The sequence below is a fragment of the Xenopus laevis genome, chromosome 2L, assembly GCF_017654675.1.
Source record: "Xenopus laevis strain J_2021 chromosome 2L, Xenopus_laevis_v10.1, whole genome shotgun sequence".
Classification (NCBI taxonomy): Eukaryota; Metazoa; Chordata; class Amphibia; order Anura; family Pipidae; genus Xenopus; species Xenopus laevis.
The window spans coordinates 172,838,701-172,851,917 of NC_054373.1; the positions used below are offsets into that span (position 1 = coordinate 172,838,701).

The 13,217-nt window shown below is 39.3% G+C and overlaps 1 protein-coding gene across 1 annotated transcript in view; it reads right to left on the reverse strand.

The window, feature by feature from the left end:
- LOC108707575 (contactin-5) overlaps window positions 1-13,217 on the reverse strand; it is an 879,452-nt gene that overhangs the window by 56,089 nt on the left and 810,146 nt on the right. The window contains exon 19 of the mRNA XM_041582695.1: window positions 5,212-5,361. Within this exon, the coding sequence (XP_041438629.1) occupies window positions 5,212-5,361 (150 nt within the window). The remainder of the gene's footprint in view (window positions 1-5,211; window positions 5,362-13,217) is intronic.

The following is a 13,217-nucleotide window of genomic DNA, read 5'->3' on the forward strand; positions in this document are numbered from 1 at the left end:
CACAGGTTAAACCAAAGTGATAATTAATAAAGCGTTTGATTTCATTGGAAGTTAGATTGAAAAGGAAATTATAGGTGGTGGAGCTGTACCAAAACCCTACCTCATTTTTTGGTATCTCAGGGACACCACAAAGTCAAGACAGTCCTATGGACCTATCGACTCCCAGTGGAGAAGTCCGGACCAAGGAGGAATCTTAGGGGTTAAGTTCAAGTTTGCAGTATCCAAAGGAGTCAGGCGTAAACATAGTCAAGTTTGAGTTCAATAAGGCAGGCAGAAAGAATCAGTATTAGGGTCTAAGCAGAGGGTCAGGAATCCAGGAATTTTGGAAACCCAGGAACACAAATCAGCAATTCCTATAATCGGGCATTGAACCCGTGACCTGGAAATCCTTTTATTTTTATGTGCCGGACGCGTGACATCATTGCGCCGTCATCAAGGCACCACATCGGCCCACGTGGGTCCTGGGCACTGCCATCCCGGCTTGCAACGCCGCCGGGACGGGAACGCAATTGGGCGATCCTTACAGGTATAACTGCAAGTTACACATAAATTGAAAGCGCATGGTGTTTTTATGTATAAAATGTACATTGTATGTTTTGATGGTTTACATCGATTCCTTAAAGGGCAGGTAAAGGCAAAAAAATAAAAACCCATTTTTACTTTCTTTAATGAAAAAGAAACATATCTCTAATATACTTTAATTAAAAAATGTGTACCGTTTTTATAAGAAACCTGACTGTATGCAGTGAAATTCTCCCTTCATTTACTGCTGTGGATAGGAATTGTCAGATGGTCAGTAACTGCTGAGCAGGGAAACAATCATACTTATGAACAGCAGGGGGAGCCCCCGCCTTACTTCTCAGCCATGCAGAACTCAAGCAGCTTTGTTTATAGAGAAAATGAAACTACCAAAAAAATATCACATTTTCTCTTATACTGATGTTGAAGAAAAATGTAGTTCTTTGAGGTTTTAAACTATTTGTATAAATTAGGGCATATTAAAACTAGGGATACAGAGCCATACATATATATTTAACTGTACGCAGGTAACGAAATTAAATAAAATATTGAGTATAAGATACTATTGAATATAGGTTCTCCCACACATGCATGCTTCCTCAGTTATTCAATTAAAATACCAGCATTCTTCAGATAATGTATCAAAATATTTTTGAGGTCCTATTTATTGTATCAACTATCAACTGTAGAATAAAGAGTTGTTTTCTTATAGTGATGGGTGGTTATTGGGGCATAATTGATAGATCAATGACAAAAACTTCTCAGCTTGCTAATGTTTCATGTAATGTTTCAAAGGCGAGAAGCAATTATATTAATGAGCTTAAGTACAAACTATTTGATGTGGAGGCCTATTTATTAAAAGTCGAATTTTAGTGGTTTTAGAGGTTTTTAAAACCACGGATAAACTCATTTTGATGAATGTCAGTCACTTATCAAAGAATTCAAACTGAAAAAGCTTGAACAGGAAAAGTCGTGACTTTATCGACTTGGCACACAATAACTATAGCTCCCCATAGACGCGCGATTATTCTTGCCGAACGACCGGTTTTAGGGAATTCCGACCAATCCTTCGAAATAATCGTGCGGTTAGTGGGATTCGAACGATCGTACATGTTACGATTTTTCGGCCGACATCTGTCAGGAAATTGATCGGCCAGGTTAAAAAATCTTTGTCGGTCCCAGTGCAATCTATCTATGTTTGCAGGGCCAAGCAGGCAGCTCCCCTTTGTTTTCCTGCCAAATTGGTCTTTTTAGTTGATGGTAAATTCGTACGATCGTTCTGAGAAGATCGTGGTCTCAACATCTATGGCCAGCTGAATTTCCGTGTTTTGCCTCCAGGGAATAAATTTGTGAATGATAAACGGATGCCCATTTAATGGGTGTCAAATTTCACGTTTTGTGAATTTTTTGCCCATTTTGCAAATTGTGTGGTGAAGCAAAACGGGACAAATTTGCCCATCACTAACTATGACCCAAAACATCAAAAACCATCAAAGAAAGGTCTTCCGGTTGTAACAGGGACATTAACTTCTACATGATTTTGACAGGTTTTAGCTGGAGTATATTTGGATTTGGAATTGTCCCAGTTTTGTTGCATGACTATTTTGGCATCAAAAAGCCCGACCTGAATAAGTTGCAGTTTAGTAAATTGCCCCCATAATGTTTTTAATGAATTAGTTCTACATGGAAAGTAAAACAGACAATTTACTAAGGATCAACAGACTGTATATTTTAGTCTCGGGTGAGAGCCCGTAGAGTCAAAAAGTATATATATATATTTTTTTACAACTTTTTTACAACTAAAAAAGTTAAAGTAACCAATGAACCCAAAATGTGGCTGTCCTTCAAAACCAATAAGTTTTAGGCAAGGAATTATAAAATAACACAAATCAGTTATCTGTTATCGGTGAGCCCACATACATGATTTCTTAGTTATACTGACTAATTCTGAACACACCATAGTCCCTTGTTACCAAAACATTTCACAACTTATCTGACACAAGATGCAAGTGAAAAGCTGAAAGGTTTCTGATGCGGATGTATTAACTACGTGCAATATATCCAAGCAATGTTCATAGCTTCTATAGAATCATATTGTCAAGCGTATAACAAGCTTTTTTCAAGTCTAAATTACTGACCCGGAAAACGTTCCTGAGAATATATAAAATTTTAGTTTCCCATGAACGGCGAATAGGGCGGATTGCAAATACATATATTATATTAGCAATATAGTAGTTAATCACTTAAGCACTGTATCAGTTGACTGAACACAATCCCTGCATATCAAAAAATACAGTTTGAATGGTTGAATTAAAATATATTTATTCTTTTTATCAAGCAGCTTCTGTACACATTGAAATTATTTCAGCCGTGAACTCCATTGATTTGCATAAAAATACCTGGTTTATTAAATCTGCAGGGGAAGTCAGGAGCTGGCAATACATTTTAATGGATCAACAATATTGAAAATATATGGAACATGCAGCTTTGCCAATATTATAGAAATTAAATAGTATAATATAATAGTAAAATCTGCCAAGTACCACCTTAAAATTGAGTAATGTATATGTTTAATATTTTGTATAAAATTATTTTCATCAGTTGCATTTGATAATTAAAATGTGTAATTTATTTACATATGTTTCAGTAATGTTGCAAGGGCTACAATGCCTGCAGCGGTAAAGCACCGTGTGCTGCGTCACATAGATATCGTTTTATGGTTCTGAGATAATCTAAGGATCGTGGCAGTTCAGTGTTTAGTTCAGTGACAAATTGGAAATGGCTTTAGGATTTTACTTAAACAAGAAGAAAAACCTGCGGCTCTATCCAAATATTACGGGGCAAATTCACTATGCGCCGAAGCGCCTAACGCTAGCGTCAATTCGCTAGCGTTGGGCATTTTCGTTACTTCGCAAATTCACTAATGGACGCTGGCGTAACTTCGCTAGTGTAACTTCACAACCTTACGCCTGGCGAATTTGCGCAACGGACGTAACTACGCAAATTCACTAACGCGCGCATTGTTCTGAACGCTACCTTTTACGCTAGACTTCCTTCGCCACCTCAGACCAGGCGACGCGCAATAGAGTAGATAGGGATTTCTTCAAAAAAAGTTAAAAATTTTTCTAAGTCCCAAAAAACGCTGGTGTTCTTTCTATATTATGGGTAATAGGCTGAAAAAGATCGAAAAAATTTTTGGGGCTCCCCTCCTTCCCCCCTACATTTCCTAACTCATGGCACCTTAACTATACAGTGGGCACATGTGTAGGGCAAAATAAAAATTTTATTTGATGTTTTGACGGTTTCCCAGGCATTTGTAGTGCTACTACATATTCCTCCATTGAAATTTGAATTTCGTGCCGCATGCAAATTAACCATCGCTAGCGTAACTTTGCTTCGCTTAGCGAATCAACGCTAGCGCAACTTCACAACCTTACGCTACCCCTGAGCGCAACTTCGGATTTTAGAAGCACTGGCGAAACTACGCCTGGCGCAACTACGAATCTTAGTGAATGTCCCACTAAGTATTTAACTATTTCTAATAAAAAGCTGAAGCTCATCCTGTATGAAAATTAATAAAGCCCCAGATCTGTCTCTAAAGGGGGTCAGCCTTCTCGCCAGTGTTACATAAACAATGTATATGTGTGAATTGTTCGCACTCACCGATGAAGATGGGTGGCCCGGTTGCAGTGCCCCGAACCTGTAGCTTGGGGTGAGATGCAAGGAAATCCTGAAAGGAGCACGCACTTCTGCGGCACAACCAGTACGGACAAAAATTCGATCTTTATTCCATGAATTCAAAACAAAAGTCCTAACGCGTTTCGTATCTAGAGATACGTAATTATAGGCAAAAAAAGTTTTTTCTAGATACGAAACTCCGCGTATCTCTAGATACGAAGTCCGCGTTACGACTTTTCTTTTTAATTCATGGAATAAAGATCAAATTTTTATCCGTACTGGTTGTGCCGCAGGAGTGCGTGCTTATTTCAGGATTTTACTTACCCTTGATCAACTAACAGTTAAGCAGGTATCATACTGACCAAAAAGGATTCAACTTGATGGACATAATTATAATAATATGGAGTTGTCCATGTAATGAAAAGTGTTATTTCATACCTCCCAACATTTGAAAAATATAAAGAGGGACATGGATCAGCTGTGGTGAGCATTTTTCACCATGCCCATTTTGTTGCTATATTTCGGGGTCATGTTTTATGTGTTATTACAGTTTTTCTAGAAAAGGGAAAATTGCTGAGCTGTGAGTCTCAGTTCCCCCAAGAGACCTGCTTACCTTATAAGTCTCAATTGTATCTAAGTGCAGGTGCTGAGTTTTCTGGGATCTCTGCCAAAAGCCTCTTATTTAATTAAGTTTCAGAAACTTTGTATCTTTTATTGGCGTTCAGCCCAGGAGCTCAAAGATAAATGCCAGACATTTTAATAAGAATCAGGCTGAGCTGTCAAAATCAAGACTGTCCATAGAAAATCAGGGCAGTTGAGAGGTATGATATTTATAGCCATTTTTGCTGGCCATGACCCAGATGAGGCCACACAACACCCCTGGTCCCCCCCTCCTGGAGACTTTAAATCGCATTACAAACAAAAGAAGATGGAGACAATAAGCTTGTATCGGGTCTTCCAGCAGCTAGGCAAGGCTAAAGCTGCAACCTGAATAAAATAATGTATAAGGATTACCTGCTTCTTTTGTTCTGATAACTCTGGAAGGCACACTGGGGTCTCCTGTTCCAATACTGTTGGTGGCCACAACTCTAAATTCATATTCAACCCAAGGATTTAGATCAATCACCGTTGCAGACTCCATATCTCCAATGATAATCTCAGGAACTGCAAAAATCAAAGTACAGGCAATATCCATCAGTCACTAACTTCTCACTTACAGATTATCAGTGACAGAATTCAGCAGAAAATGTTTCTTGAATAAACCCACAAGATCTAAAGCAAGATCTAAAGCTGTTATATACAGTACCAAGGATTTTTGCTACTGTTACTGAATATTCTAAAGTTTCTGTGTGACATAGAGCAAACCTTTTTCCCCATAATGAAGAGATATTTGTATGGGAGATGTAAGCATTCAACGTGCAACGAAAGAGAGTTCCTTTAATGTGCAGGTTAGATAAAATAGCAAACTGAATACAGATTGTATGAACAATCAAGCACTGGTTTACTAAATCTCAAAAATGCCCTCGGGTGTTATAGAATAGTGTATAGCTCACAACTATATATAGTATAGAATATACTTGTGCTAGCAGGTTGTGTAGAAGAACAATGCAGTATTAGAACCAACATGGTCAATACAAAATAACTTTCCATTAAAGATTAAGATCTAAGAGTTGAGCAAAATGGAGGTGGACCATGTTCCCTAGAACTTACTCTGCATTTTTGTATTGTCAATAATGTCTTGTTTAATATACAGCATATACGGTTGACATCTACTTATTGTAGTGGATCAGAGGATTTTGGAAAGGTATAAGTGTGGGGCCTCTGTGAGGATGTCTTGTTCATCAGCTACATGGCAGCAGCTACCAATTCCAAGGAGAGGTACTTAGGGAAAGGTAGTGCTACCAACTGAACTTTGCATGGATTAATCCCATCTGGAGTTAAAAAGTGGGAATATACTCATTAATTAAAGAGTATTCCTGCCAATGAGTCAGATAAACCCCCACATGTCCCATTATAAAAGTGTTTTGTTGTATTAAATGTGGTTTTTATATATTCCAAGCTCATTATTGCTTCAAATCTCTGTGTATTTTATTTCCAAGCAGGATCCCCAGAGGTGTATCCCTCTGTGCCCATTGACTGGAGCCACTGTGCTGTGAAATCCTAGTTCCAGCAGAGGCATCCCAGGTTTGCCCATCAATCACAGGTATGGGCCAGTTGAGTGTGATCCTATTCTAAGGGAGTGTATCAATTAGGGGTTACATTATTTAAGTTGTGCTGCTCCAATACATTGTAGCTTTAGTAAATTGAGTGTACCTTACTCTACTATGGACTTCACTCCTAGTACATATGCTCTGGATGAGACCTTAAATCTTAGGGAGTGAGCCTTCGCATCGAGGTGGAAGCAGGGTGTAGTGCAACTGTAACAGTAATCAGGGTGCAAAGAATTGGGCGCCAGTGGTTCTTATAACTTAACCAAATAACAGATTTATTGAGCACAGTATACAATCCTCAGTGGAGTGTACATAAATCAGAACATTGCAGGTTCATACAGTACATTGAATAGGTAGTACTCACAACACCTTTGGTCAGTATGATTCTCCTAAGAGATAGGAACAATACATGCAGCTTTGAGGAGGTACACCCAGTTTTCAGCCTTTTCCCTAAGTGGAACCTGAAGGGAATCTATCTACCCTAGGTCTGTACACTTAGTCCCTACTTCTGGGCAAAGAGTTCCCTGGGATCATAATCCCACTACAATCCTCGTAGGAGCCTCAGACTGCTCAGCTAAATAAACTGACTGACTATCACTCCTAGAGTGATCTATAAGGGTGAGTAGCCTATTCTTACTAGACCTGACCTGTCTAGGTTCCACTCGAGCTCTGCCTCCTGCACAGGCTAGAGCCAGCACAAGATGGACCCTGAAAGTATGGCTTCAGAGCCTTTTATACTCTAGCACAGTGCCATTTGCTGGTCACTGTGGGAAACAACAAGAGTCAACAGTACCCCTCCCAACTGTATTTTAGGACCCAATTAGGTGTCTATAACATGGAGGGACTGCCTGACAATAATACTAGGGGTGGCTATTCTACACATCCCTACAACATTATATTCTTCCAAGTAGGAATTGGACTAGTTAGTGCCTGGGTTAACTTTCTTTAGACTACCTGTGGCTAGGTCTTCCTGCTCCAGACAGAATGTATTGAGTTTTTGTGGAAACAACACCTCCTGTATATCAGAGCTTAAAGGAAAACCAAACACTAAATAAATATATCTAAAAATACCATATTTTATAAACTGAATTTATTGCACCAGCCTAAAGTTTCAGCTTGTCAATAGCAGCAATGATCCAGGACTTCAAACTTGTCACAGGGGGTCACCATCTTGGAAAGTGTCTGTGACACTCACTTGCTCAATGGGCTCTGAGCAGCTGTTGAGAAGCTAAGCTTAGGGGTCGTCACTAATTATCCAGCAGAAAATGAGGTTGGTCTGTAATATAAGATGATGCTACAGGTTTGCTGATTATTAAATTCTGATGCTAATTGCACTGGTTTCTGTGCTGCCATGTAGTAATTATCTGTATTAATTACTAATCAGCCTTATATTGTGACATTTCTATTCTATGTGTACTGTATATTGTGAGTGGGTCCCTAAGCTCAGTAAGTGACAGCAGCACAGAGCATGTGCAGTGAATCAGCAGAAAAGAAGATGGGGAGCTACTGGGGCATCTTTGGAGGAATATATCTTCCCTGCTAAAAGGCTGTGATTGGTTTGGGCTGGTACAGAAGCCTAGAACACATTGTACAACATGTCTAGACTACTTCTATAGTTAGGTTTTAGTTGTCATTTAATAAGGTTCACCCATCCTTTATTCTTTGAAGAACACAGAGGAAGTGTGCAAAGTTTCTAAACAAGCTACACACACACACATATATATATATATATATATATATATATATATATATATATATATATATATATATATATATATATATATATATATATATATTCTTAACAATTTATAATTAGGCTTACCACCTTTTTTAAACTCTACAGGTATAGGATCTATTATCTGGAATGCTTAGGAATAAGGGATCATTTTTCAATCTGGATCTTCATTCCTTAACTGTACCAAAAAAACATTAAATAAAACCCAAATGTTTAGCCACCAATAAGGATTCATGCAACTTAGTTGGGATCAAGTACAAGGTACTGGTTTATTATTATGTACAAAAAGGCAATCATTAAAAAAAATATTATTATTTCCTTAAAATGGACTCTATGTTAGATTACCTTCCCAGAGTTTTCTGTATAAAGGGGTTATGTATATGATATACTTGGTAATTTTACATGATAGCATATAGAAGCTCCGTAAGTCTGCTAAAATCATTTAAACATAAAATAAACCCAATAGGATTGTTTTGCTTCCAATAAGGATTAATTATATCTTAGTTTGGATGAAGAACAAGCTACTGTTTTATTATTACAGAGAAAAAGGGAATAGTGTTTAAGAATTTCAATGATTTGATTAAAATGGAGTCTATGGGAGACAGCCTTGCCATAATTTGGAACTTTCTGTATAACAGTTTTCCATAGAATGGAACCCAAACCTGTAGTAACTATATGACATTTTTATTTTCATCAAGAATGTTGACTCCTATGTACAGTATCTGTTATGGCAGGGCTCAGTTTGCTGTAAAAAAGCTTTTTGAAACTCAAAAGAGACATCAGGCTATGTACTCAAAATAAATTCAATTGAATACAAAATATTATTGCATCTGAGACATTATTGTATTACTTAGTGCAATAAAGAAGAAAAAGCACTGGAATCAATTTTAGAAAAAAGTGTTTCAGGTCTTCTGAACTGTATTTCTTGGCTAAGAGTTTGATAACTGTAGGCATTTGAACGCATTATCCAATTTTGAAGTTGTTGTTGATACATATGCAATTTACTGTTCCAGACTGCAATCCTGCTATAAAAGTGTCCCAAGGACCAAACTTTACCCTTTCAAGTGATGATCGAGCACCAAGTGGAAAAAAAAACAGATATTCCACAGAAAGTCTTTGTAGAAATGAACTTGCCCAGAACACAGAAAACAGAGATGCCAAAAACAAATTGGAAAACGATAGGGAAGAAGATATATTTATGTATGCAAATCAAATGTTAGCTATCCCAAATGGTTTCAAAGGAAATACCAAGAAGAACGATTTTGTAAGCTTTATTGCTAGAGCTTTTTTTGTTTAAAGGGCCAGGAACACCAAAAATAAAATAAAATAGTTTTGTCTGCATTGAAATATAATGTACTCTGAAGCTAGCCATAGATATTGATGATATTAACAAATCTCTCCCCGATATGCCAACCTTGAGGTGGGCAATATCCGACTGATCCGATTGTGGGCCCTAGGGCCCAACAAACAGATCATATCAAGGAGAAAATGGGAGGTCGGATGCAGGACTGCATCAACTATCCGATGCGGTCCCTGATCCGACGATATTTTTAAGCAAAGCTGATCGACATCTGGTGACTTTCAGCCAGATATTGATGAAAGCCCGTTAGAGCGCCCTATAAACTGGGCAATAAGCTGCCGACTTAAAGGAAAACTTTACCCACAAAATGAATACTTAATCAACAGATAGTTTACATCATATTATGTAAATATTGTCCTTTTGCATATTTTCCCTTGATCCCCCATTTTATGATATTCTCTGTGCTGCCTCAGAGATCACCTAACCAGAAATATTTCACCTCTAACTGTAACAGGAAGAAGTGTGGGAGTCAAAGTCAGGACCTTGTCCATTAATTGGCTTATATGACCTAACATGTATGGTTTGTTTGGATTGTTTGTGTGCACCTGGAATCCTAGGATCCCACGGGGCGGCCCTTATTTTTTAAATACCCAATTGGGAATACCCAATGGAACATACTACTAAAAAGTATATTATTATGAAAGTGGATTATTTACATAAATCAGAGTTTTACGTATGAGCTGTTGTATGCAATATATTTTTATAAAGATATACATTGTTTGGGGGTATAGTTTTCCTTTAATCTGTCAGCATCTTATATCTGCCCATGTATGGGGGACTTTACTCTAATCTGGTAAAAAGTGTATGGTTGCTTAGTTTGAATATATACAATAGATTTAGTTATCCAGAAACATAATTAGGAGTTGGGTGCCCTGTTGAAATTTCCCCCCATAAAAACTAGGATATTGAATGTCAAGAAATAGTTTATTAGTAGGTGCTGGGTGACCTGATACCAACTTATAATATTAAAATAAATATATGTCTCACTTAATGACCTTTATGATGGGAGAAGTATTATGTACCTTATTTTATTTTAATATGAGTCTACAGGTCCGAGAGTGTTCTCCCAGTCATCAAGATAATGTTGGGATGTGAAATAGCTTTTCTCTGTTACAGGAAGTTACATACTGATGTACCCTGTGAACAGGAGGTATTGAACAATTGGTTTATGTATATAGTAGAATGTCCTTCTCCCTAGATATGGTTTGCCATACACTAGGCTGTCAGTGTTACACCTGAGTTGCAGGTAGGAGAACTGATGGTCCAGAGCAGTAAGCAGTTGGGTGAGTATATAGAGAAGAGTTCAGAGATGTAGGGAGGGGCAGAGTTATGAAGTGCTTCAAATGTCAGAGTCATTGGATTGGCAGAGTGGAGTGGATTGGCAGAGTGGTGAGGCAGAGGAGGAGCGGTTGCTGAGGTGTATAAGCCTGACCGCAGTGTTCATTATGGACTGGAGAGGTGATAGTATCTAGAGGGGAAGGCCTCTAGGGTGCCCCTGTAGAACACTGTGAGGGTGGGAGGCGGAAGGCTGGCCCATTTCAGTCGTCTTAGGAAGTGAAGACGCTGCTGAGCCTTTTTGGTGATGGAGGCGGTGTTGGTGGTCCAGGTGAGGTCATCAGAAATGTGAACTCCCAGGAATTTGGTGTTCTTTACTGTCTCTACTGTGGAGCCGTTGATGTTGAGTGGTGTGTGAGCAGGGCGAGTTCTCCTAAAGTAGACGTTCATCTCTTTAGTTTTATCCACATTCAGTGACAGGTTGTTCTCACTGCACCCGACCGCCAGCTGCTGAACCTCATCTCTGTACGCCGACTCGTCGTTGTGGCTTGTACTGTGTGACAGCCTGAATGCCTTACCACAAGTTGCGTGAGTCTTTTGAGTTGTCTAAATGATTTTGAATCTTCAGTGTGTACTCCTGCTTTGCTTGTCGGATGGTTCGAGAGAGGATGGCCCTGGCTATTTTAAGAGCAACTCTGTCCCCTGATCGGAAAGCAGCATCTCTCTCTCTTAGCCGTGCACGAACCTTTGCTGTTGATGTAGCAAGTCACAGAGTCTGTGTACTCCTCCAAGTTGATGGAGCCATTGTGGGTAGCGGCCTCCCTGAACTTGTTCCAATCTGTGCAGTCGAAACAGTCCTGAAGTGCTTCCACAGCTCCACTCGGCCAGACTGTGATGGTTTTTCTGGCTGGTTTTGTGCGTTTGAGCAACGATGTACCTGTAGACTTTGTCTAAACAGTTCTCTCCCCTTGTAGCAAAGTTCACATGTTGAAAGAATTTGGGAAGCACTGACTTCAGGTTCGCAGGTTGAAATCGCCAACAACAACGATAAATCTGTTCGGGTGTGTTGTTTGTTGATAGCCCAGTACAGCTCTCCTAGCGCCAGGTTAACATTTGAGCTAGGCGCCAAGTACACAGCTACCACTAGTACTGCGGTAAATTCCCTCGGCAGATAGAAAGGCCTACATTTAACAATTAAAAACTCCATTTGTGGTGAGCAGTGGCGATTCACTTTAGCAGAGTTCGTGCACCAGAGTTTGTTGATATAGATGCACAAACCGCCAATGCATCGTTTCTGTCGGCTCGGTAGCAGGCTAGCTTGGCTAGCTGGATAGCTGAGTCAGCGATGTTTGTGTTTAGCCATGTTTCCGTGAAAATAAAGATGCAACAGTCCTTTATTTCTCGCTGGCTTGAATGCTGGAGCCACAGATGATCCATCTTGTTGTCCAAGGAGCGAACGTTCAAGAGCAGGATTGATGGTAGCGCTGGTCAGACCGGGTTAGCCTTTAGCTTGGTGCTAACGCCCGCACACTTTCCTCGCTTTTGTTTACGAGCGCATCGCTTGCGTCTTGGCCAGCAGCATCTCACAGTCTCGGTCTTTGTTCTGAGCTCTGGTGCAGTTAGCAGGCCCAGACTCTGCAGAATCTCTATCAGCAGATTTGGCGTAGAAGTTGTGCATTTCTTCCCGATTTCAAGCAGAGTGTGCCTGTCATAGGTAGTACGCATGGTGACTAATAGGGATGGGCGAATTTGACCCGTTTTGTTTTGCCAAAAATTTGCCGCCGGCGCAATGTCGCAGACGCCCATTAAAGTCTATGGGCGTCAAAAATTTTTTGTCGCGTGGCGAAATTTTTTTGACGGGTGGCTTTTTTTTTTTTACGCACGCCGCCATACAAGTCTAAGGGTGTCATTTTTTCAGCAAAACGAGGCGAATAAATTCGCCCATCCCTAGTGGGTAATAGTGACACAAAAACAAACAGGACAAACTTATGGAAAAAATAAATAATTAAATAAAAATAAACAGTTTTTCTACTGTATTCGCTGGAGCGCTGCAGTATTAGTAGTGAGAAATGGTTGTTGGCTTTAGTTGTTAAAAGGTCATTAGTAATTTGGATTAAGGCAGTTTCAGTGGAGTGCTATTGCTTTAAACCAAATTGCGGGGGGTCCAAAGAGGAATGATGTTGGTTGTAGACTAGACCCTCAAGTAGTTTAGAGATGAAAGGTAGCAGAGAGATAGGCCAGAGGTTACCAAGATTGGAGGGATCAAGAGAGGGTTTTTTTCCAGAATGGGGGTGACAAGAGCATGCTCTAATTCAGAAAGAAATATTCCAGTGGAGAGAGAGATTAAATTATTGTATAATTCTAAGCAACTTTTTAATTGGTCTTCATTATTTAATTTTATAGTTATTGAATTATTTGCCTTTTCCTTCTGACTTTCTCC